The sequence below is a fragment of the Pygocentrus nattereri genome, chromosome 18 (genome assembly GCF_015220715.1).
Source record: "Pygocentrus nattereri isolate fPygNat1 chromosome 18, fPygNat1.pri, whole genome shotgun sequence".
In the NCBI taxonomy this organism is placed as follows: Eukaryota; Metazoa; Chordata; class Actinopteri; order Characiformes; family Serrasalmidae; genus Pygocentrus; species Pygocentrus nattereri.
The window spans coordinates 17,858,215-17,882,226 of NC_051228.1; the positions used below are offsets into that span (position 1 = coordinate 17,858,215).

At 40.8% G+C, this 24,012-nt stretch overlaps 1 protein-coding gene across 5 annotated transcripts in view; it reads left to right on the top strand.

Annotated features, from left to right (window-relative positions):
- tacc1 (transforming, acidic coiled-coil containing protein 1) overlaps positions 1 to 24,012 on the top strand; it is a 75,026-nt gene that overhangs the window by 34,867 nt on the left and 16,147 nt on the right. For 2 of the 5 annotated variants that reach the window (XM_037547251.1, XM_037547254.1), the window contains exons 2-4: positions 10,273 to 10,376; positions 20,169 to 21,255; positions 23,075 to 23,110. In XM_037547251.1, coding sequence (XP_037403148.1) covers positions 10,273 to 10,376; positions 20,169 to 21,255; positions 23,075 to 23,110 — 1,227 coding nt within the window. Of the gene's footprint in view, positions 1 to 2,893; positions 3,535 to 10,272; positions 10,377 to 20,168; positions 21,256 to 23,074; positions 23,111 to 24,012 lie in introns of those variants that run through there. The other 3 variants (XM_037547253.1, XM_037547255.1, XM_037547252.1) reach the window with 3 other exon arrangements.

A 24,012-nucleotide genomic window follows, 5' to 3' on the forward strand; every position in this document is an offset into this window, starting at 1 on the left:
AGAAACTTACTGAATCATAATTGTTCACAGTGATGGTGATGGGAACCAGACGTCCACCTCTAAAAGCTACCATGCAGAAAGGTTGTGAACACACTGCCTGATGACAGACACTGTTTTATGATAGTTCTGAAAAGGTTTTGGCCAAAAACTCTCTTCATGGTGGAGGGATACATGCAGGGCATTGTGAGGCAAAATAGTTCCTAGGAAAAAAATTTTTTACCACCAAGAAAATTCCATGTATAAATCTAAACATTATGCTGACATGGCTAACAGCAAATGGAAAGTAAGAAGAAGCAATTAGCATGATATAATTGGTGGGCATTCACTTTCATGAACTGTTAGCAACATTAGCTTTTATGGCTGAACTGTTCATTTAAGACATAGATCCCCCATAGTCCCCTTTACTTTCAGGCGCTGAGTTTCGCCTGCTGTCCTTTAGCGTAGCGAAGTTATTGTTTTGTGGTGCCTAGCATAGCAACACCCACCAACCCTGCCACTGTTGCACATGCACACTTTATTTTTAGAGTGTTTATGAAGGTCAGAGTACGTGCTCTGCTGTGCTTGGAGACTTTGGAGAATCCATAAAGAAAGGACAGGCTGAGTCTTTCTCTGTCAGAAAAAGATGGCCTGCTGCTAATCAGTGTTATGTAACCTGCTAGCCAAATGAACTGTGTGCTCCATTTGGCACGCTAGTACTAGCACTTGCGATTAATGAGTGATGTTTCATTTGCAAGCAATTCATTCTTTTGTGAACTGATCTTTTGGATGAACAAATTGAAATGATTTGCCTTGATAGATCATTTCTGTTGAGCTCACTTTCTTAGCTAGAGCTTAGAAACATCTAATCTTAGCTACAGTTTTTTTTTTTTGTTTTTTTTTAGTGATGGTGCTTAGCAACGGCTGACATCATCTGGGATAACCTAACAACCCCCTGGCAACCACCTGGGATACCATAGCAACTGCATAGCAACACCCTAGCAACCATTTGCAGTTAGCATGATACTAGCTAGTGTACATAAGCTTCCAATAGCTTGTTAGCTACATTAGCCTTGTAGCTGCAGTGTAAGACTGACAAAGTGAATGTTTGGAGTAAAGAGAGGGCAGGCCGGACTTTAAATGTGATTTTTGGCTAAACAAGTCCCTTAAAAATAAGGCGTGTTTGCTTATTGGTTTGTGTTAATTGGCTTATGTTTGTAATAATATTAGATAACGCTGCACCCAAGCAACCACCTGGGATATCATAGCAACCACTAAGTAACATCTTAACAAATTGAAGCTGTGGGATCACTATGCATTTTTTCAGGAAGTGTACTTTTCCTCCTTTTCTTCTTCTTCTTCTTTTTTTTCCTATTTTTTTATTTGTGTCTGATAAGTCATCCTGCTTCCTTTGAGATATAGACAGTCTGATTAGGAATGGTGTACTTGTGTACAACATTTTGATTGGATGTACAGTTTTCGTACAAACATACATACAGACAATATTTTGTACAGACACCATGGTTTCCCATAGGACCAGCTTACATTATGGTAATAGAAATCCATTAGTTATCCACTGTTAACCATGTAGGATATCATGGCAAACACCAGCAACCGCCTAGCAACACCCAGCACCACCTGGGATAAATTAGCAACTGCAAAGCCACATCTTGGCTAGCTTTAAGCTGTGCAGTTACATTTTGAGTTTGTGTTTCAAAACCCAACACTCATTTCACTCAGTGTCTTTACTAAAGAACTGTTGAGGAACCACATTTTTTAAGAGAGCAGGTCATTATTAATGTTGCAGTAAGATGTTGACTGAGGCCCTATAATGCCCTAAGAGGGAATATTTCACCCTTTGTGTCTCTTCAGCCAGGATGAATTGTTTTTAGCATGCTTTGCTGACACGTGGAGAGTGAGGTCACCAAGCAGACTGTGCACTTGTCCACCTGCTCACAGGTGTGTGTGTTGAGTGAGGGGGCAAGAGATGGTTTGAGAGAAGAGCCGAGTTGGGAACAAAATGTTTCTCAGGCAGAGTGCGGGCATGCTGAACAGGTGTGTGTGAGTGTGTGTGTGAGAGAGAGAGCTGGAGCAGGTTTGTCAGGATGTGTGTGGCGGCTGTGTTGCTGTTAAAGCGCAGGTTTTGCTGGTTGTGAGTGCAACGAGACGGTTAAAGCTGAACTGAGTGAGGAGGATCTGACTGCATTCCACAGCCGCTCTGCTGTTACCATGGACGGACACACACACACACACACACACACACTCTCCCTTTCAGTAACTCTTTCCTTCTCGCTCTCTCTTTTCACCCAATTTCAAATCTGATAAAAGTGCATTATCACTAAAGAACCATCAAGTAACAGTTAGAATGACAGATAGAAAGACAGATTGACAGAGAGACAGTTAGTCAAACATTTGTTTACCTGCTTCTATCTTTTTAAAACTGCCTGTCTGTTCTTCTTCCTGTCTTTCTAACTGTCTGTCTGTCTGTCTGTCCTTCTTTCTTTCTTCTTTTTATCTTTTGTCTATAGGTTGCATATTTACTTTTTCTCTCTCTGCTCCTTCTGTTTCTTTCTCTCTCTCTCTCTCTCTCTCTCTCTCTCTCTCTCTCTCTCTCTCTCTCTCTCTCTCTCTCTCTCTCTCTCTCTCTCTCTCTCTCTCTCTCTCTCTCTCTCTCTCTCTCTCTCTCTCTCTCTCTCTCTCTCTCTCGTGTGTGTTTGCGTTCCCCTGTTCTGCTTTTCAGATGAGCAAGCTCATGCAGTCTGATGGAATCTACCATTCTTATGTAGGGGGGGAGTTTAAACCACTCAGTCTAAAAGAAACCAGCCTATTCTTTTAAAGTGGGATAACTTACCCTCCTCCCCCTCGTGGGTCTGCCACATAGTCCAGCCTAAGGGGGGGGGGTCAGGCAGCCAGCTGATCACTGCCGAGGTATTCAGAGAGAGAGAGTTCAGAGAGAGACCGAATTGAGAGACAGAGAGAAGAAAGAAAACAGAGATCTGGAAAAGGGACAGAGCTATAGAGGGAAAGAATAAGGGTGAGAAAAGATAGTGAAAGAGTTCAAAAAGGAGAGAGAGAGAGGCTGTAGCCCACCCTTGCTCAGTTGCAGTAGGTTGAGGAAGCAGCTCAACTTCACGAGTTGCACGAGGAGAAAGAGGAAGAAGCTGTAAACGCGTGAGAGAAAGAACGGCCATGAAACACAGCCTGAGGAGGACAAGAGGAGCATCCAGCTGCTGCAGAAGACATCTGTAGGAGGATAGTGTCGGAGAGAAAGAGAAGAGAGAGTGACTCAGACTGGGTGGATCAGATTGGACTGTTTTTATCCTGACCAGCGCAGGAGTGTGTGTGTGTGTGTGTGTGTGTGTGTGTGTTTAGACCAGTCTAAGCAGCGCGTGTGTGTGTGTGATAGTGAACGGAGATGTCGTGGCTGTCGCCTGTTCAGTGGGCTAAATGGACGTGGTCGGCCGTGAGAGGAACGGGTGAGGAGGAGGATGGAGGGATGCGAGAGGAAGTGGAAGATTCTCTAAGAGAAAGAGAAGAGGAAGAGGAGAAATCACAGAGGTACAGACAAGACTATAAACAACTACAGAGAAACTATAAACAACTACAGAGAACTGACGCATAGCTACAACATTATTAAACTGCAGGCTTTAACTAAAAAGATGACAGATGGACGCATGGATGGATCAATGGATAGATATACTTCTGTTATTGAATGTTTAAGTGCTAAAGTAACATTTAAAACATTAAGGACATTGTAAAGACTGTATGAAGACTGTAAAGACAGCATTAGGACTATAAGGGCACTGTACAGACAGAAAATACAGAGTAAAAACTGTAAGGCCAGCATAAAGACCCTAAAGACAATGTAAAGACATACAAAGACTATAAAGTCAGTGTGAAAATTGTAAGGACACTGAAGACTGGACAGAGTGCAACGACACTTTAAAGACTGTGAAGACTATAAAGACAGCGTAAAGATAGCAAGGACTTCATAAAGACAGTGTTCAGAGAGTAAAGACAGTGTAAAAGCTGTGAGGACCGTGTAAAGTCTGACAATATAAAGACTAATCATTGTAATGAGCCTACAGATACTATGAAAACGCTATAAAGACTGTAAAGATTGTAAAGACAGAAGCTTGATTATTTATGTGGGTAACTGCAGAGTTGCTGCAACAACAGTACTGTGCGAAGTGCACATTAGAAGAGCTCTAACACATCTAAACATCACTGTGGTTTTCTAAATGTGGTTGGTTAGAATGAACGTGTACAGATGATGTAACACAAGACAGTGAAGCTGCAGTGAAATGAAGAGCAGGTGTCTAGAGTCTGCCGAGTTGCTGAAGCTGATCTGAGATCAGAGTATGATTGTGTGTTTAGTTCAGCTCTCAGACCGAGGATCTGAATACAGATGTGTGGTGCCGTGGCAACAGCTGGAGAGAGTTGTGCGTTTGCGCGTGTGCGTGTGTTTGTTTATGTCTGTACACACATGATCTGGGCCTGTAGGGATGTTTTTATTCATGTTCTGGCACGGAGCCAGACTGTGTGTATGCATGTGTGTGCTCCTACAAATGTGTGTGTGTGTGTGTGTGTGTGTGTGTGTGTGTGTGTGTGTGTGTGTGTGTGTGTGCGCCGTGGTAACGGTTGGCGAAAGTCACGTGTGTGCATGTGTGTGTGATGTGCATGTGTCTGTGTGTTTTATTTATGTCTTATTACATAATCCGACTCTCTCTCTCTCCACTGTGTATCTCTCTCTCTCACTCTCACTATCTCCCTCTCTCTCTCTCTCCAATGTGTGTCTCCCTCTCTTTTTCATCTCATACTCTTTCTCATTCTCTTTATCTTCTCTGTCTCTCTTTCCATCTGTTCTGATGTCCTCAGGGTATACAGTGTGTTAATGTGTATAACAGTGCAGCTGAATTTTGGCTGTTTACAAACTTGAACCGTCACCTCACTGGGAGTGAGTGTGTGTTGTTGACGTCCTGCCTTTGTGTGTGTATGTGATCTGTGTGCTAACATTCTTTTCTGGAGTGTTCTTTTCTTCTTTTCTTCAATCGTTCCTGAAGAGATGAACAGAGCCAGTAGCCCTTATTTACACAGGAATAACAAAATCTCTCTCTCTCTCTCTCTCTCTCTCTCTCTCTCTCTCTCTCTCTCTCTCTCTCTCTCTCTCTCTCTCTCTCTCTCTCTCTCTCTCTCTCTCGCCGGCCCCCACCTCTCTCTCTCGGTGCTGGATGTGACTCAGAGCTGCTCAGAAACGTGTTGTAGTCCAGTCATACAGTGGGGAGCATTAGTGATAATGGCTTGCATCCAAAGCCATAAACTACTGTATAGCACACATACCGTACTAATGAATACACTGCCTAGTGCTGGACTATTTTTGACCTGCAGTTTAGTGGTGTTGAGCCGTAACTATTAGGGCGCTCCATTTTTTTATTTTCCTAACAACTAACCAGAACCTGCTTAGACTACAGCTCACATTTATGGTCAGTGACACATCTATAACCTCCAGAAGGGCTACAGTGATGTTTTTTGTCAAAAAATTGGTCCTATTGTAAATCAAAGCATGACTGGTTGGTTGCTCTGTCACTTTCTAATCATGTCAGTAGTAAATCTAATGTGTAAGACCTTCCGTCCAGCTACTGAAGTCCTAACAATTGGAGAGCTTGCTTGGCTGTGTCTACATAGACACCACAGAGAAGATTGGATAGTTTTCCATTATCCATACAAGCTTTTAACTATTTTGTTTCCATCGAAAACCATAAAATACAAGCGTTATTACAATTCTTTGAGAATTCCTAAATGTAAACATGATTCTATTAAATTAAAGTGAACTGAACATTACAAAAATGTAACATTTTTATGCTATTTTATATACTTTTTTACATATTAAACTTATTCACATTGTCCCAGGTCTGTTTAATCTTTTATTTTTGGCCAAAACTAAAAAGTTTTCTCTTTACTTTTGTATTATGTATTTTGAACTTTATATGTGATTTTTTTTTTTTTATTTTTATTATTATTATTGTTGTTGTTACTTGTATTTAACCAGAAAATAAATATTCTTTTACAAATCTTTTTTTCTGGAGTGTGCTGGACAAGATATGCAGAAATACACCAAACAAAATACACATTCCAAACATAAAACAGAAAAATCAATAGTCAACAACCCATAATTAATCATTTATTTGTGCTTGTCTGCTTTGCACTATTTTAGAGGAATTCACTGATTCGGTTGCGTTTGAACTGCAGAATGAAACAGAAAGCTGCGTATAAAAGCTCTTTTCAGTCATGTGCTAGGTCAGTTTCTTGCAGGCAGTGTGGAATTGCAGGTGGCCTGCAGAGCAGGACTGGGCACATCTCTCTCTCTCTCTCTCTCTCTCTCTCTCTCTCTCTCTCTCTCTCTCTCTCTCTCTCTCTCTCTCTCTCTCTCTCTCTCTCTCTCTCTCTCTCTCTCTCTCTCTCTCTCTCTCTCTCTCTCTCTCTCTCTCTCTCTCTCTCTCTCTCATGCTCACTCACTTATCATTCCTCTCATTTATCCTCAGGCGTTTACAGCCTCAGTGCTGTGAGTAGCAGTTCTGGTTTGAGGGGGGCTTGTTTTTGTTCCTCTCCTGCAGAGTTTGATCCAGTGTTTCCACCTTTAATCCTGTAATCCACCTGTACAGGTGTTTTCTCGCTCTGACTCTCCTGTATGACTCTCTTATAGATAATGATGTGTCTCAGGTGCAGGTAAACCACACCTGTACAGGGCAGGTGGACTACACTTTTGCCACAGACGCTACTTTAGTGATTTGCTGAGAAGGATCAGACTAATTAAATTCCTAAGGGAAAACACTAAACTCTTTAGTGCCATGGAGTTCATTCAACCGTCATTAAAGGCCTATACCCCAGATGTAATCGATCAGTGGAGATGTGTTTGGCGTCTGAAGGTTGCTTTGTTAGTTTTAAACTGGACCTACGAGGGTGATGTAGCTAAGAAACACTAAAATTGAACAGCAAAACTGAACAACAGGGATCTAAAATAACTGACCTCAGCATTCAGCTACAAGGTGAAGTTTTGTTCATGTTTATAGCTCACAGTGAGTCACCCTGTATCCTAAACCACATCAAGTCTGCACCACCTTAATGAAGAGCTGGATGTGGTTTGAGTGGGTGGAGAGATGTATTTTTGGGGATGTGTTTACGGAAAGATTTATGTCTTGACAGATAGACAATATCTTCTATCTGGAGAAAATGGAAAAATAAGTTTAGTTTTTTTTTTTTTTTTTTTTTGGTAAGGCTGATTTAAACATCAGAAAATGTGCTGTCTGTGGATTTAAGATACAGAGTTAGGAATGGACTGCTGGGACTGTTGGGTGGGAAACTTTGTCAGACCTCTGCTTCCGTCCGTTCAAAGCAGTATGTAAAGTAACTGCATTGTTATTCTGTAAAAAAGAGGCACTCCCAGACTTCTCCTCTGCACTTGCATTCAGGGAAATCCCCTCCTCGACGTTGAAGGGCGTTTGTCTCAAAAGTGTCGAGGAAAATTTCCACAGGCAGCCGTTTCAACACTGTACAAAACTGTGACTTGAGGCTATGCTGTATTTTTCTGTGTGTACTATATATAAACTAATACAATGTGTATAAACCAATGTATACTGCATAAAAACTGACATATACTGCATATGAACTGATATATACTGAATGCAAACTGATACTACATATAAACCAATGTACTGTATACTGCATATAAACTGATGTACTGTATAAAAAAGATGCTGTATATAGATTGATATTTACTGTGTATATACTGATATGTACTGGATATAGGCTCATGCTGTATATATCCTGATACATGATGTACATACACTGATATACTGTATATAGACTTATATTTACTGTGTAGATGCTGATATGTACTGTATATAAACGTATATGCTGTATATACACTGATACAGTACTTAAACTACAGACTCTACAGGCAGTGCCCTATCCCAAGAAGCATGTCTGTCATTCATCACAAAACTTCAGCAAATAGCTAACATTAGCTAACCATTTGTTATCATTTAATCATTGTCCATGTGCTCCAATTACAAATTATTTCAGTAAAATCCAATCACTTATCGAAAATAAATGCTAGCTAATATTAGCCCAGGTACAATCAGTGTGCAGTCAAAGTGGCTAATAGCTGTTATCAGGGTTAGTTAGGTTAGCTAACTAGCACACAAACCACGAGGGCGACTCTTGATTCCATGATGTAAATGTTTAAAAGGGTTATAACCTAATAGAGCTGTAAAATTACAGGTCCCCTCACTTCCTTCAACAGTTAGCACTCATCCTAGATAGTACACCCGCTAACAGTAAAGCTGGAGGTGCGCTGGCTTTTTACTCCGTATGTTCAGGGCGGCCCACTGGTGGTTAAGCTCTGCTTATTAAACAAAATGACAATCACTCATTTTCCACTCATAGTCCACTTTACTTTTACATTTTTTCTTCATTTCATTCTTTCGTTATCCTTTATAAATTAATTTAGTGAATGATTTTAATTTAGCAGTGTCAGCAACATTTTCAAAAGCATTTTTTAAAAGGCCTATCCATTTTTTCCTCTCAGTTTGTCGTATTGTATTATTTTATTTTAGAAAATAAACACTGTCTATTCAAAATCTGTTGAAGGAGGTTAAAACTAGTTCAATTTTGTATGCAAGACAGTAATCTGGGTGGTCTGACCAAGGGCTTCAGTGGGAAACAGTCAGCGAAAGAAAAATAAGACTATTGAGTTAACGTGTTACACAGCAATCAGAGTTTCTACTAATTCTGAGAGTGATTTTAACCAAGATATTTGCAGTTTGACAAACTATGCTCCTAATGAGTGGTGGTGTTAGCCTGTAACGCTACTAAAGCTGGTGCAAGTTAGCGCTAAATTCCTTTTTTAAACTGTTCTTCTGAGGTCAGTGACGTCATCATTAAGGACTATTTTTTGTTCATGTTTTCTTTTTTTTTTGTCCAGTAATCTTGAATGTTCTCAAGTTGCACATATTATTGCAGTACTTAGTGAGGATCTTTTGCTTCATAGGTAGCCATATGATAATGCCAATGTCTGTAGCTGTGTGAGAACTGCTGTGTTAGCGCCAAGCTACCTGCTCTTTCCCTGAGGGGATTTAATACTACTTAGAGATATAAGATAAGATAAGGCTTTATTGTCATTCGCATCACATGTGGTACATGAGACACATGCCTTTGACAACAGAGAAAATGAAAGTTAATCCATTATGTATTTGGGTACATTTGACATTACGTGAGACAACTACTACAGGTTTTACTATTGCTGCTAAGGTTTTGGTTCAGTCTGTTAACATTCACTGCTGCTTACATCGAGCTGCTTCCACCACTCATCTGATGACACATTTTAAATGATTTTGCTTATTTAGTACATTTTGCCTTTTCCTACAATACAGCCATTTAGCTGACTTCTGAATACTCACCAAGTTGCTGCTAATGTTAGCTGTGTATTTGTTAGAGATGGGGAGTTCATTTGAAAAGAGTCAGTTCTTCAACTCCAGCATGTCTGGGAGTTGGCGCGACTCTTGCCCAGTGACTGTGAGATTCAAAATCTTTGTTTTTTCCGTCATTGGCTTAAGGGTCATTCTGTGTGCTGTGCGCAAGAGTGTGTTTACTTTGTTTACCAGCTTTATAAAAATTCAGCGCCGCTCACCAGCCTCTATGAAAAACACAGGATGCCTCGTCATGTGACGTATCTGAATTGTGATGGTAATATGTGTTGAAACAGTCAACTGTAAGTCTTTGCCAAGCTGCCTGATACTACTTTCTGTAATCTACAAATGTTCACCATATCACAATCTGGAGTCAGAAAATGGGTCAACTGTGTTTAGGATGGTTTAACATGTCCTGGAACCCTTTATCACTGGATTTAGTATTTGTATGTTTTACACTATATTACTAAAACAGTGTACATGTAAAATATAATAATGAAGGCCATTGTTTATTTTATTATGTACTGAGCGCCTATGTTAATACTGTTAACACTGATTCCTTTTAGTAATATTTGCTGAATTATATTTCTGTCTTTGTTGTGTTATCAAATCAGATATTTAGAATTGTGTAATTTCCCCAGTGTCAGTATTGACTACTAAAATTATTGTGGTATCTGTTCTGTGCAAACAGCTGGGATCCACCACTTAATATCCAGCACAGTTTAAACAGCACTTCAGTAACCAAACATTTAATTTCACACCCGCAGTTAGAAATGGTCAGTCTGCATACTGCATACATGTCTGACTTGAATCTCTCTCCATGCTGTAGTTCGGACTCGGAGGGCCAGTTTGAGACGCCTGAGACGGAGACACCAGTCCATCACCCACTGAATGACCCAGCAGCACTGGCCCCACCCAGAGGAGACATTGCAGGTACAGCAGGCTTATCTAATCTCACTTGTTAAAGGGATAGTTCAGCCAATTTTAAATGAAATTTTGCAGATTTTTCCCCTCACATCAAATGTATTTGATCAGCTAAAAGATGTTTGGTGTCCGAAGTTTGTCCTTTATTTTTGGCACTGGAGCTATGACGCTAATCTAGCTTCAAATAATGAAAGCTAATAGCTTGCAGAAAAGTATTGTACACGTTTATGTTATGTTGATAACAGGGAGTCATACAGTATCAGAAACCACATAATCAAGTCTGTAAGGCTGTGTTCAGACTGCAGGCTAAACAAATGTTTTTTCTTGAATCAGATCTTCTGAGGCGACTGCCTGCACTGTTATTTGAAGTGATTAGATTGGATTTGTGTGTTCAGACATCACCAACCTACCTGCGAGGGTTGCCGTGGTAATGATGTAAGCGTCAGTAACTACGTAGCTAAGCTGGTGTTGCAGAATTCAAACATGGATGCAGGAGAGATGGAGGAGAATCATCTCACCCTCCAAACTCTTCAGAATTTTCTTCATCAGCATGAATCTTTGGAACTTGAATCCCAGCCACTTGTTCACTCTGGATTTGACACTGTTATTGTTTATCGCATTGTGAGTGACACAAAAGACACTTTGATTTCTGATTCAGTTCAGAGTGTCCAGACTGAGACGCATCTGTAAAAATCATCTGATTGGATTCACCTTTCAAACCACCTCCAAAATATGGTCTGGATCCAGTTTGCAAAAATTATATTACATGTGTTTTGCGCTGTCTAGACTATCAAAAGTCAATCTGGATACAGTTTGAATATGCCAAAATTGGATTTGGGCTGGCAGGCTGTATATAGTCTTAAAGATTACTTAACTCCACACAGCTTTATGAGACAATTTCCTTTCTTCTAAGCCTCGTAGTTCCAGTGCTAAAAGTAAACAAGCCCAGCATGTCTCAGTTAATTGACTACATTTTAGGCAATACAGTGTGAAGACTTTCCACCCAGCTGTCACTTTGATGCTGGTGGACTGGACAGACAGGAGCAGATGAAAGAGACTCTCTGAGGCACCTGTAACTGCACGTGCTTCAGTATTTTTATACCCTACACTGTTGCTATGGCAACTAGAAAGGATGAAAGAGGCTGTCGTCTCTCATAAACAGCCTCTCAGTGTTATTGTGCGTGTGTGTTATGACGTGACTGAAGTGACCTTTGTAGAAAAACACATTAACACTTTAATGTCTGTACAGGCGGTATGTGGGTTCAGTCCTCAGTCTATCAGTACAGAGTTTACACATGACTTTCATCCTAGATAATAATTCACAGTAGATACTGAATAATTCATAGTAGATACAGAATAATTCACAGTATGTACTGAATCATTTATATAAGATACTGAATCGTTCACAGTAGATACTGAGTAATTCATAGTAGCTACCAAATAATTTATAGTATATACTGACTGTTTTATTTCTGGTTAATTTGTAATATGTACTGAGTAATTTGTAGTAAATATTTTAAATATTTAGTTTATGACTAGACCCGTCCAGAAAGATGACGTCTAGAAGATGTCTAGTTTTTCATTTGTATAATCTTCCCTCATTGGTTGTGTAATCTGTGTGGAAATAATGTCATTGTGTTGGTCTTTTTGTTCAAGTCTGTGTTGAGCACATCTGATATAGCCGCCTCTCTCTCTCTCTCTCTCTCTCTCTCTCTCTCTCTCTCTCTCTCTCTCTCTCTCTCTCTCTCTCTCTCTCTCTCTCTCTCTCTCTCTCTCTCTCTCTCTCTCTCTCTCTCTCTCTCTCTCTCTCTCTCTCTCTCTCTGTGTGTCTGACACGTGGCCAGGTTGGTGTAATTGGAGGCAGATGGGGTGTGCTGCTGTATTGTTAGGCTGTTTATCTTGCTGTTAAAGGCTTGTAAAAGTGTATGAGTGCTACCTCACAACAGCAGCATGTTTCCACACAGAGACTACAAACACAGCAGACACAGTTCAGACTGGCACTGCTAAAGCTGATATCAGTACATCATACAGTGTCTGAAAGCACATAATCAGGTCTATTAGAGGTCCTGAACTGCTCCACACGCTGTGAGTGAAGTAATGCTAATTGGAAGCTGTAAGCTTCCATTACTTGCTGGCTTTATTAGCTTTGTAGCTCCAGTGCTAAAACTAAAGAAGTAAAAAAAGAGAAAACTTCGCAAATTTGTTTCCATCCCTTCATCTTAGTGTGGGCAGCTCTGGACGGTTAGCAGAGCGCTGACTGACGGGGTATAAACCTTCATTACCTCTTAGCTACACTAGCCTTGTATCTTCTGTGTGAACAGCATGAAACAGAAAAATACTAAATTGTGATAATATTGTGCTTTGCCATCTGTCTGTCTATCTATCTGTCTGTTTATCTCTATCGGTCTTGTCTTTCTGTTAATCTCTGTCTCTCCCTTTATCTATTTGTCTTTTATCTGTGTATTTCTATCTGTCTATCTCCATTCTTAATCCATAATATGGTTTAATATGATGTTGGACTACGCTTTGCAGTTATAACAGCTTCCACTCTTCTGGGAAGGCTTTCCACAAGGTTTAGGAGTGTGTTTATGGGAATTTTTGACCATTTGTGAGGTCAGACACAGATGTTGGACAAGAAGGCCTGGCTCGCAGTCTCCCCTCTAATTCATCCCAAAGTTGTTCTATTGGTTTGAGGTCAGGACTCAGGTCAGTCAAGTTCTTCCACACCAAACTCGCTCATCCACGTCTTTATGGACCTTGTTTTGTGCACTGGTGCGCAGTCATGTTGGAACAGGAAGGGGCCATCCCCAAACTGTTCCCACAAAGTTGGGAGCATGAAATTGTCCAAAATCTCTTGGTCTGTTGAAGAATTAAGAGTTCCTTTCACTGGAACTAAGGGGCCGAGCCCAACTCCTGAAAAACAATCCCACACCATAATCCCCCCCCCCCCCATTGGCACAATGCAGTCAGACAAGTACTGTTCTCCTGGCAACCACCAAACCCAGACTCATCCGTCAGATTGCCAAATGGAGAAGCGTGATTTGTCACTCCAGAGAACACGTTGTTTTGAGCTAATCTGAAGATCACATGAAGTTTGGAGATCTGTAGCGACTTTGCAGAAAGTTGGTGACCTCTGCGCTCTATGTGCCTCAACATCCACTGAACCCGCTCTGTCATTTTACGTGGCCATAGACAGTTAATTGTGGAATATTTAATAGTGAGGAAATTTCACGACTGGACAGGTGGCATCCTATCACGGTACCATGCTGGAATTCACTGAGCTCCTGCAAGTAACCCATTCTTTCACAAATGTTTGTAGAAGTGCTTGGTGCTTGGTTTTATACACCTGGAACCTGAATACTTTTGGCAATATAGCGTATATCTGTCAGTCAAACTCTCTATCTATCTGATTATCTTTCAGAGTCTGTCATCTGTCTATCTATCTGCCTGTCTGTTTGTCTGTCTAAAATATTCAGTTATTGATCTTCTGTAATATCAGTATTGCAAATGCTAATATCACAAAAATCACAGTAATGATTAACAAACAGTGAACTGTGCAGCTCTATATATATCAGAGTGTGCAGAGTTAGAGTTAAGAGTGGAGTAGAAGAGCAAGGGGGGATGGGGGTGGGAGGAGGGATGGGGCGGATGGGCGCGTTTATATGGGCCTCAGGGTGAACGTGTGGGAAAAGCCTTGAGTTTGGAATCAGTAGCTCAGTCTGGAACAAAAGCTTCTGCTCTTCTCTCAGCTGAGTTATCAATGGCTGAGGGCAAAGGCCTGCAGAGAGCCGTGTCATGTGATCAGGACTTTCACATACTTATTCTTATATATATACACACACACACACACACACACACACACACACACACACACACACACACATATATGAATGGGGTTTTATATCTATGCCTCAGTGCTCTCTTACTTCCAATCTTTTTCAAAAGTCAAAGAGAAAAAAACAGAAGTTTCCAAAACTGTGTTGGTTATGTTGTCTGTAAACCAACCAACTTCTAAGACTGAACTGTGGAAGTGTGTCTGCAGATTTCTTTGAGCACCTGAAAGTGTGTCTCCTTAACAGAATAGAAGCTGTAATAAAGGTAAAGAGTGACTCACTGAACACTCAAACAGCTGAGATTAGATTTATCTTTGACTTTTTTCCTTCTTTAAACAAGTGTGTGTGTGTGTGTGTGTGTGTGTGTGTGTGTGTGTGTGTGTGTGTGTGTGTATATAAACAATTATTATTATATAATATTGTATTTAATCAATTCAGAAACATCTAAAAATTTAATAACTTTACGTCACTGCTGTTTGGACTGGAAATCAAATCAGTAAAATATGCTCTTGAAAAAGACAAATTTCACAAGAAGGTAAGGAGTTTTAGTCGATGGTGAAAGTTTATGTCTGTGCTTCTGGGCTGTTCTTCTTTCAGGCGTCTGATGGCTGTAGTTTCTAGTGTTCTTACACTAAATTACTGTGTTTAAAGTCCCTTTAACTGTTATTTCCTTCGGGAATTAGAAGCGTCTGTTAGTTTCAGCCGACTGCAGCAGTCATAGTCTGTGTTCAGTGCAGACAGTGTACACGTGTCACAGTTTAAATTACAGACAGAGCACATCTGTGTGTGTGTGTCCAGCTACACTTATTTTCTGTTAGAGTTGTCATAGGGTTTTTTTTTAATATTGTTTTTATGTTGGCTCTTATACAGACACAATAGTATGGCCAAATGCGTAGCCTGTGCTGGCTCTGTTAGCCTGTGTTAGCACTGATAGGCTGATTTAGAGCAGTTAGGCTGTGTTAGCTCTGTTAGCTTGTGTTAGTTCTGATAGGCTGATTTAGGCTGTGTTAGCTCTGTTAGGCTGTATAAGCTCTGATGGACTGTGGGGTATTGTGGAAAATTTCATCCTTCAGTCCTTTAGAGCCAGTGAAGAGAATCAGCTCCCTACAGAACAACCCTGCTATCACAGTGTCACATCACACTGAACTCCAAAATAAACTCCAGCTCCATCCATGTAGATAATCTTTTTCTGCTCTTTTAGTGTTCAAATACTTTTGAAGGAGGAATAAAATACTTTGAGGCCCATCTAACCCCTTTTGAGAGATCATTCTCATTTATTACGAAGTATGTTTTATAGCATTGTGATCCACATATATATTTTCTGAAAGATGCATTCGGCCTCAACTATGAACACAGCACAGTTATACTTGAATATTTTCCACAGAGGGTGAGGCCCGAGATGTTTTGGGTGATTCACAGGCTGTGGGGCGTTGGTCTCTGGGAGTGAGGAGGCTCAGTGCTGACCACAGAGAGGGAGGGAGGGAGGAGGAATGAGTGGAGGGTTGTGTGTATATATAGGTTTTTCTTGTTGTTGAATAATAATCTTGTAATGACTTATTTTCTGTGGTTCCGTTTCTGTTTTTCCAGTTATACAACTTTGAACTTTTAAAATGTTTGATCAGAGCGAGAAAATGATCAGCTTGATGTTATAAACTAAATGACTGAAGTTTAATGAGGTTTAACTGCATCAAAGTTTTGGAAAATATTAGTTTGATGCATACTAGCTTGTCTTTCTGATTATCCAAAATTTAAAATTTTAATACATTACTTGACTGAGCAAGATTACATTTCAGTTAGATTTAGCAGGGAACTCCCTCATACAGCCAGCCGAAGCTGGAGGACGCACTCATGCCAGAGTTAAATATTAACTGAATGTCTTCACGGTAGAGTAGAGGGACAGGTTTGTTTATTTAGAGCTAACTGGTGATTTAGTATAAAGCTATTGATGGGAATTAAAAGAAGAACACAGTATGTAAATAAGTTATAAAGGGTATTATAAGATAATAAAAGTCCTCTGAAAAATGCTTAATTCACTCTAGTTATTGCTTCATGACGTGTTAATTAGCAGCTACTAAGTGCTACCATTTTGTTTGGCAACAATGAAACTTCCATTCTATTAGAGTGAGAGAGAGAGAACAGAAGGGCTGTTGACCTGAGAAGATTGAGGAACTAAAAGTTTGGCTGTAGTGAATCTGCTGTGAAAGAGCAACTCTGTTAAGTTCCTGTTTTATTTTTTTCAACTGATATGTTAGAAGGGAATGAACTTCAAGACTTAAAAACATATAATGTTTTGAAATACGAGTTTGATGTGGTGTGTAAACACTGTTAAAATGTCAGCAAGGCAGTTGGAGGTGTATTTGGGGTCGTTATTGTGTTGGAAAACTGCCATGCAGCGCAGTTTCCATGCTCTGCTTCAGACTGTCGCAATACATGTTGGAATTCATGTTTCCCTCAATGAACTGCAGCTTCCCAGTGCTGAAAGCACTCATGCAGCTCCAGACCATAATGCTACCACCACCATGCTTGACTGTAGGCAAGAGACAGTTGTCTTGGTACTCCTCACGAGGGCGCCACCACACATGCTGGACACCATCTGAGCCAAACAAGTTTATCTTGGTCTCGCCAGACCAAAGGACATGGTTCTGGTAATCCTTGTTCTTGGACTGCTTGTCTTCAGCAAACGGTTTGCAAGCTTTCTTGTGTGTCAGCTTCAGAAGAGGCTTCCTTCTGGGACAACAGCCATGCAGACCAAGTTGATGCATTTGTGTGGCGTATGACCTCCCACTTCTTCAGCCTCTGCAGCAATGCTGGCAGCACTCATGCATCTATTTTTTTAAGCCAAGCTCTGGATAATGACGCTGAACACATGGACTCACTGACTTTGGTCAACCCTGGTGAGGCCTGTTCCGAGTGGAACCTGTCCTGGAAAACCACTGTATGACCTTGGCCACCATGCTATAGCTCAGTTTCAGGTTGTTTGCAATCTTCTTATAGCATAGGCCATCATAGGCCACAGAGTAACAATTCTATTTCTCACATCCTCAGAGAGTTCTTTGCCATGGGGTGCCATGTTGAATATTCAGTGGCCAGTGTGAGCAAATTGTACCCAAAATACTGAATTTAGCAGCCCTGCTCCCCATTCAGACCTGGAACATTATCACTCTGAGTCACATAACACCAGGGAGGGACAACGGCACAATTGGGCACAATTTGGACATGTTCACTGTGAGGTTTAATCATTTGTGTTGCCAGCTATTTAGACATTAATGGCTGTGTGCTATTTTCAGAGGACAGTAAATCTATACTGATATACAAGCTGTACACTGACTACTTTAAGCTATATCCAAGTTTCATTTCTATAGTGTTGTCCCATGAAAAGATATATAATAAAATATTTGCAGAAATGTGAGGGGTGTACTCACTTTTGTGAGATACTGTGTGTAGTGATTTTATTAGAGCCTCGTTCTCAGTGTTCTATAGCTTTCTCCGTCATTTTAGAATCTAGTTCATCACTCTGGACACATCAAACATTGCTAAATATGTATTTACAGCTTCCTACTGATTATCTATAAACCATTGGACAAGATGAGCAGATGAGTTATGTTGCACATTTTTTCTGCAACCAAATATATCGTATAATATAGAAAATAGCAATACTTGTACATTATCATAGCTTAAAAACACCCTGAATTTATCCCATATTTATAAATTGTTATAAACAGTGTGTTGTACACTGCCATGAACCACATAGTCAAGTTTGTTTGACATAAACGCAAGTAAAAGCATTTTAACACAGCTAAATAATTGCATTTAGAGAAATTATCCCAAAAGCAGCGGAAAGATTTCATAAATGTTTTGACGAGGCTGTAATCGCCAATCAGACCTGCACTCCAGTGAGTAAGTCACTATAGTGCGCTTATGAATAGAGCCCGTCTTCAGTAGTATCCTAGCAACAAGCTGTTGCATTAGAACTCAGAGACAGCAAAGGCCTCAGGAGCCGCATCTTTAACAGGAAGTGAGGTTTACTGTTTGTTTACCGTAGCTGAATCTGTTTACTGAAGCTGAGTCTGTTTAAGCTCTTTTCCTCTTTAAGGCCAGCTGCAGCCTCAGCTCTGCTGATGAGTTTTTAACAGCTGACCCACAGCGTCTGACCAGTGAAGAAAGGAGGTTGTTGTTGGGCATCCTGAGTGATGCATTTCCTCCCCTGGGTGATACGTTTCCTTTCCTTTCCCACAAAGGAAGCGTGTTCTTAAATCTCCTTTACAGCTGTAACAATGAGGTGATGAAAAATATCCTCTAAGAACACTTAAACCACCAGAACCCCAAAAATACAGCCAGTACAAAAGCTATTGTAGTCTCTGTTTGACATTTCTGATTTGTCTGTTTGTTTATTTGCTTATTAAGGTCTTCATTTATTACCTATTACTAGGGTTGGGCAATATGATGAGATATATATTAATCACTGTTGTGAATGTTTGTCATGGTACAATACGGTATGCTTTTCTGAGAAAATAAGTCAGTATTTATAGAACACTAACTATATGTTTCACTATTAAGAGAGCAAAATGATATCCTACCAAATATTGATTTAAAAATGGCAGAGTCTGAAAATAAATCGTGACATCATGCATCATGGAATATTTCTGAAAAATCACAGTATTTTTTTGCCATATCACCCACCTTTACCTTTTACCAAAGCCCTTATAGGAAAGTCTGTTCACTTAGCGGCCATGTTTGCAGCACCGCCGGGCAGTTATTTACAGCCATAGTCCAGACTCCCCTCTCTCTGAATGAGAAGCAACCAAAATACTCTAAACTGAACGTGAACCGTTAAAAAAACAGATCTGATCAAATTTGACAAAATTCTCTTAAACAGTTTGTAGGAATTCTCCGCAAACTGACGCTGGGTTCAGCATTATGACCTTGTTCTATTCACGATTTAACCACTTATCATCTCCTCATTTATAACGTCTCTGCTGTTTTGTGCCATTTTCAGTACAAGGTTGTTATTACATAAGAAGTTATGCACAGTCTGGCTCCTCGTTACCTGCTTGAGCTTTTGAGAACAAATTACATGCAGTAAAAATAAACATTACCTCTTACAGAGGAAAACTGTCCGTTAGCTAACGATAGCATTTCACTGGTTGAACTTGTTTGGCTTGTGTTGTTATTGCACGCCGGACGTTAAAAGAACACAGGCTGAATTGGGGACAGGTGAGGGGCGTACTCTAGTTAGCGGCAGACTTTGCCGCATTCCAGCACCAAAAGTTAAACAGCTTGTCCCCAGATGCATATTCCTGTTACAAGACCACATCTGGCCCTGCAAACCTACCCTCATCAGGGGTCTCTTTGGAACATTTTGTTCTGGCTCCGCCCCCGCTTACCCCTAACTAATTTAATCAGTGTCTAAGTACGAACCTTTTTAAACATTTTTCCCCCACTGACTATAAATACAAAATGAGATTGTGTGTTGCACAGTCAGTCAAGAGACTGTATTATTATCTTCACTTTTGTATTTACTATTTGCTTTGGAGTAGTTAGCTCCTTGACTAACTACAACTGCACACAAGTTACCCCACTGTCACCAACTACAGCAGTTATCTGCACTTTTTCTGCTACAGATTTGTATGCAGCATTATACTACAGTTACAGTTTCTAGACTATGAAGGACCAACTACACCAGTCTGCTGCAGCGCCACCCTGAGGCAGAGCAGTGCTGCAGCTCTAGTTAGTAAAGAACACTGAGGACAGAAGCTGATTGTGGGTGAAGCAGAAAACAGTGAGCTTCACTGAGTTTGCATTTGAGCATCTATTTTACCCTAATGAGCAGCATAACATCATAATAAGTTTATTTCCAAGGACTTAGGGGCTCAAGAGGTTCATTAACAGGGTCTCAGACTCCCCAACCCCCCCCCCCCCCATTTGCACAGTGTATATATCTCATCAGTGTCTCTTTACCTTTCTTCAGGTTTAGAGCAAGACGGTGAGGATCAGCGACTTTCCATTGCTGAGGAAGCCGAGCGGATCTCTGCCCAGCTTGAACTGGCCTACCAACATGAGGCTTTATCTCTACAGGACCACAGCCTGACCCCACAGCAAACCAATGACCCTCACATTAAACCCTCCAGCGTGACCACTGAGCCGGCCGAGTGTCCAGAACAGCATTCCCAGCCTGTGTGTAACGGCCACCTTCCAGAGCATTCCCAAACTTCAGTTCCCAAGCCACGGCCTCCATCTCTGAAGATGAAATCTCCACTGAATGCCGTTGACCCAAATGAAGTGGATGATGAGCCTCCTCCAGTGCCAAAGGGCAGCTACAGTTTTGACCCAGATCAATATGATGCTAACTTCAATCCATTTGCTAGTGGTGGATCCAAACTGCAGAGTTCCCCAACCCTTCCAAAGGGCACATATAGCTTTGATCCAGACAACTTTGAGGACTCCTTGGATCCTTTCAAGCCGTCAAAGGCTTTCAGCAATGGCTCCGCTGATTCCCAGCCTGCATCCTCCAGTGTCCCAAAAACACAACATCCAGACCCTGAAACCAATTACCAGACGGAAGCTGGGGAGGAAAATGCTGGACCCAAGAAAATTCCAACACAGAAGCAAGGAAAAAGGCCTAGCGCTAAAGTCACGCCTAAAAAACAGCGAGCTAAACCTGCACCACAGCAGCCAGAAGCTTCAGAACAGTCCTCCAAGCCAGGATGTGACTCAGAAACTCCTTTGAACGTTGACGATATCCCTATTCCCAAAAAATCATACAACTTCGACCCCAGCCAATGGGACGACCCCAATTTCAACCCATTTGGAGGACCTAGCAAACTTAGCAGCTCTCCAAGTCCCGCTACAGGAGCGTATACATTCGACCCAGACAACTTTGATGATTCCATTGATCCTTTTAAGCCGACTAAAGTTTTTGCAGGCAGGGACTCGGCAAAGGCAGAAACAGAGAAAAGTTTGGATATACACGATAAACAAACAAGCCAAGATTCCCCCCTGGCGGAGGAACGGAAAGCGCGCCAGTCACCCAAGAAAAACAAGGACAGGATCATCACGTGAGTGCGATGTTCAGAGCCACATGTGGCCGGCATGCTGTTTGTGTTCATGTGTCTGTGAGTTCCTGCTGTACACTAATTCTGTCTGAGTCTAAAATCTAAAAGCAGGTCTTAAAGCAATAGTTCAGCCAAAAATTAAATTTGCGCAAAGTCTCTCCACTTAAACCAATTTTAACTGATTAGTCAAGACATGTTTGGTGTGTGAAGTTACTTGTTTAGTTTTAATGCTAGAGCTACGAGACTAATGTAGTAATGGAAGCTCATACCCCACCAGTTAGCATTGTGCTAACTTCACGCCTGAATTATCTCACACTGAAGTATCTCTAATAGACCTGATTATGATTTCTGACACGGAGTCTGTTTGCATGCACTTAATAATCTGGTAGACTGCAGATTTTATCAATAACCTGATCAACACGTTTACATAGACTTCAGTAATCAGCTAATGGGGCAACTCTGGGTCTACGTGAGTCGGGCTGTAATCTGATTTCTGCTTTGCAAACAGCCAATAAACTTGCATAAGAAAACGTGACATTAATGTAATGTAAAGCTCCTTTTTTTAAATAAATGTAAAAACCTAAACATATATAAAAAACATCTAGAAGACAAAGAATATTTAAATCCTTAATTTTGTCAAGCATTTAATTGGTTTCAGCGTCAAAAGTGTTGTGCTGCGTCTTGTGGCAACACAGCTGGTTTCCTGTGCTGCACATACTCAGATTTCTTTTGGATTTCTGTCTTCGTAAGAGTTTACATACACTGAGAAAGCTGATTACTGAGCTAAAATGCAGCCTCTTTTATAGAATTTCTTAATCATATTTCTAGACCGTACTCCGATTGAAGAAATCAGTGTGCTGTTTTAAATGACCATTTGAATAATTGGATACCTGCAGAAATCCGATTATGATCAGATTATTGAGTGCGTGTAAACACACTCGCTGTCATCTATAAACATGGACTGAAGTACTGAAGTGTTTGTATCCAAGGAAAGTAATGAACAGCAGCAAATAGATGAACCTGATTGATCCATTGTACAGATGGAATTGTGTGAAAGCAAACCAGCGATAATAAGCCCCTCCTCCAAATGAGCCCAGAATCGGTCCTGGGTGTGGTATTTGTGGAAAAGTGTGAAAACCCAAATTCTTAAAGCAAATAAATGTTTCCCAATCAGCCCTTTTAAAGAATTCTATCAGAAAGTATGAATACAGTGATTTTACATGTGGACTTGATAAGCTTATAAGCTTATTTACACCATTGAGCATGTTGCTAACTGCATTCTTCAGCCATCATTACACACTTATGCATATGCATGGACTAATGAGTGGACAAGGTGTGTGTTGATTTAACAGTGCAGTTAGCGTCATGCTAATTGCTGTATGTATATAAAGTTCCATTACTTGTTAGCGACATTAGCCTTGTAGCTGCAGTGCTAAAGCTAAAGAAGCAAACTTCAGATACCAAATGTGTCTTGCGTGATCAAGCGTAGTTGGTTTAATGTATAACTGTACATCAGGTTTTTGGCTGAACTCCTGGCTTTTACTGTATGTTGAGCTGAGACTCTGTTCTGGTCAGTGGTGAACAGTCAGTAGGTTCTCTTCTGTGTCTGTGCTGTTCCGTGTTCTGCAGTGTCTCAGTTCTCTTCAGTGTTACTGTCCTGTGCGTGTCTGAAGCCCGGCTGCTGCGGCCTCTCTCTGAACTAATCCCAGTCAGCTCACTCTGCTCTTCTTTTTCTCTCCTCCTCCCTCCACTTGTCCGATTTTTAACGCTCCATCCCTCTCCATGTCCTCCCCTCTGTCTGCCCGTTTACTGTTACCATCAGGACCACTGAGCAAGTGCGGTTTCTCTGTTTGCTCCTGTAAGTATCTTCTCTTCTCTTCTGTTCTCTTCTCTTCACTCTTCTCTCTTCTCTTCTCCTCTGTTCTCCTCTTCACTCTTGTCTTCTCTCTTCTCTTCTGTTCTCTTCTCTTCACTCATCTTCTCTCTTCTCTTCTGCTCTCATCTATTCTCTTCTCCTCTGTTCTCCTCTTCACTCTTCTCTCTTCTCTTCTCCTCTGTTCTCCTCTTCACTCTTGTCTTCTGTCTTCTCTCTTCTCCTCTGTCCTCCTCTTCACTCTTGTCTTCTCTTCTCTTATTCACTATTCTCCTCACTTCTCTGCTCTTCTCCTTTGCTCTTTTTTTTTTTTTTTTTTCTCTTCTCTTTTCTTCTCTTTTTCTCTCTTCTCTTTTCTTCTCACTTTTTATTCTCTATTCTCTTTTCTCCTCACTTCTCTGCTCTTGTCTTCTCTATTCTTGTCATTTCTCTTCTCTTCTCACCTTTTCTCATTTCCTTTATTCTCATGTCTTTTTCTTTTCTCTCGTTCTGCTTGTTCTTGCTCTGACCCTTTGTGTTCCACTGCATGCTGTGCTGCTGCATGTCTCTGTAAATCTAGGCCATGTCTGACTTCCTTGCTAATTTTTTTTATGTCTAATTAGTAGTTATTGATTAGTCTGGTAAGTATTGATTGGGTAGTAGACTAAGTATCCTGCGGGCTGTTATAGATTTTTAAACAGTATTAAATTCATTGAGGGTCATTAATTTACACCCCTTGCCCTCAGTACTGCATCTTTGACCTTCCAGTGAGGTCCATATTGCAGTACTACTTCTTAAAATGTTTCTTATTAGCTCCAACAAACATGCTAATGTGAATAGCAAAGCTAGGAGACACTCCTCAGCGTTGCAGCATGATGTCACGACTCAGTACATCACTGTGCTTTGTA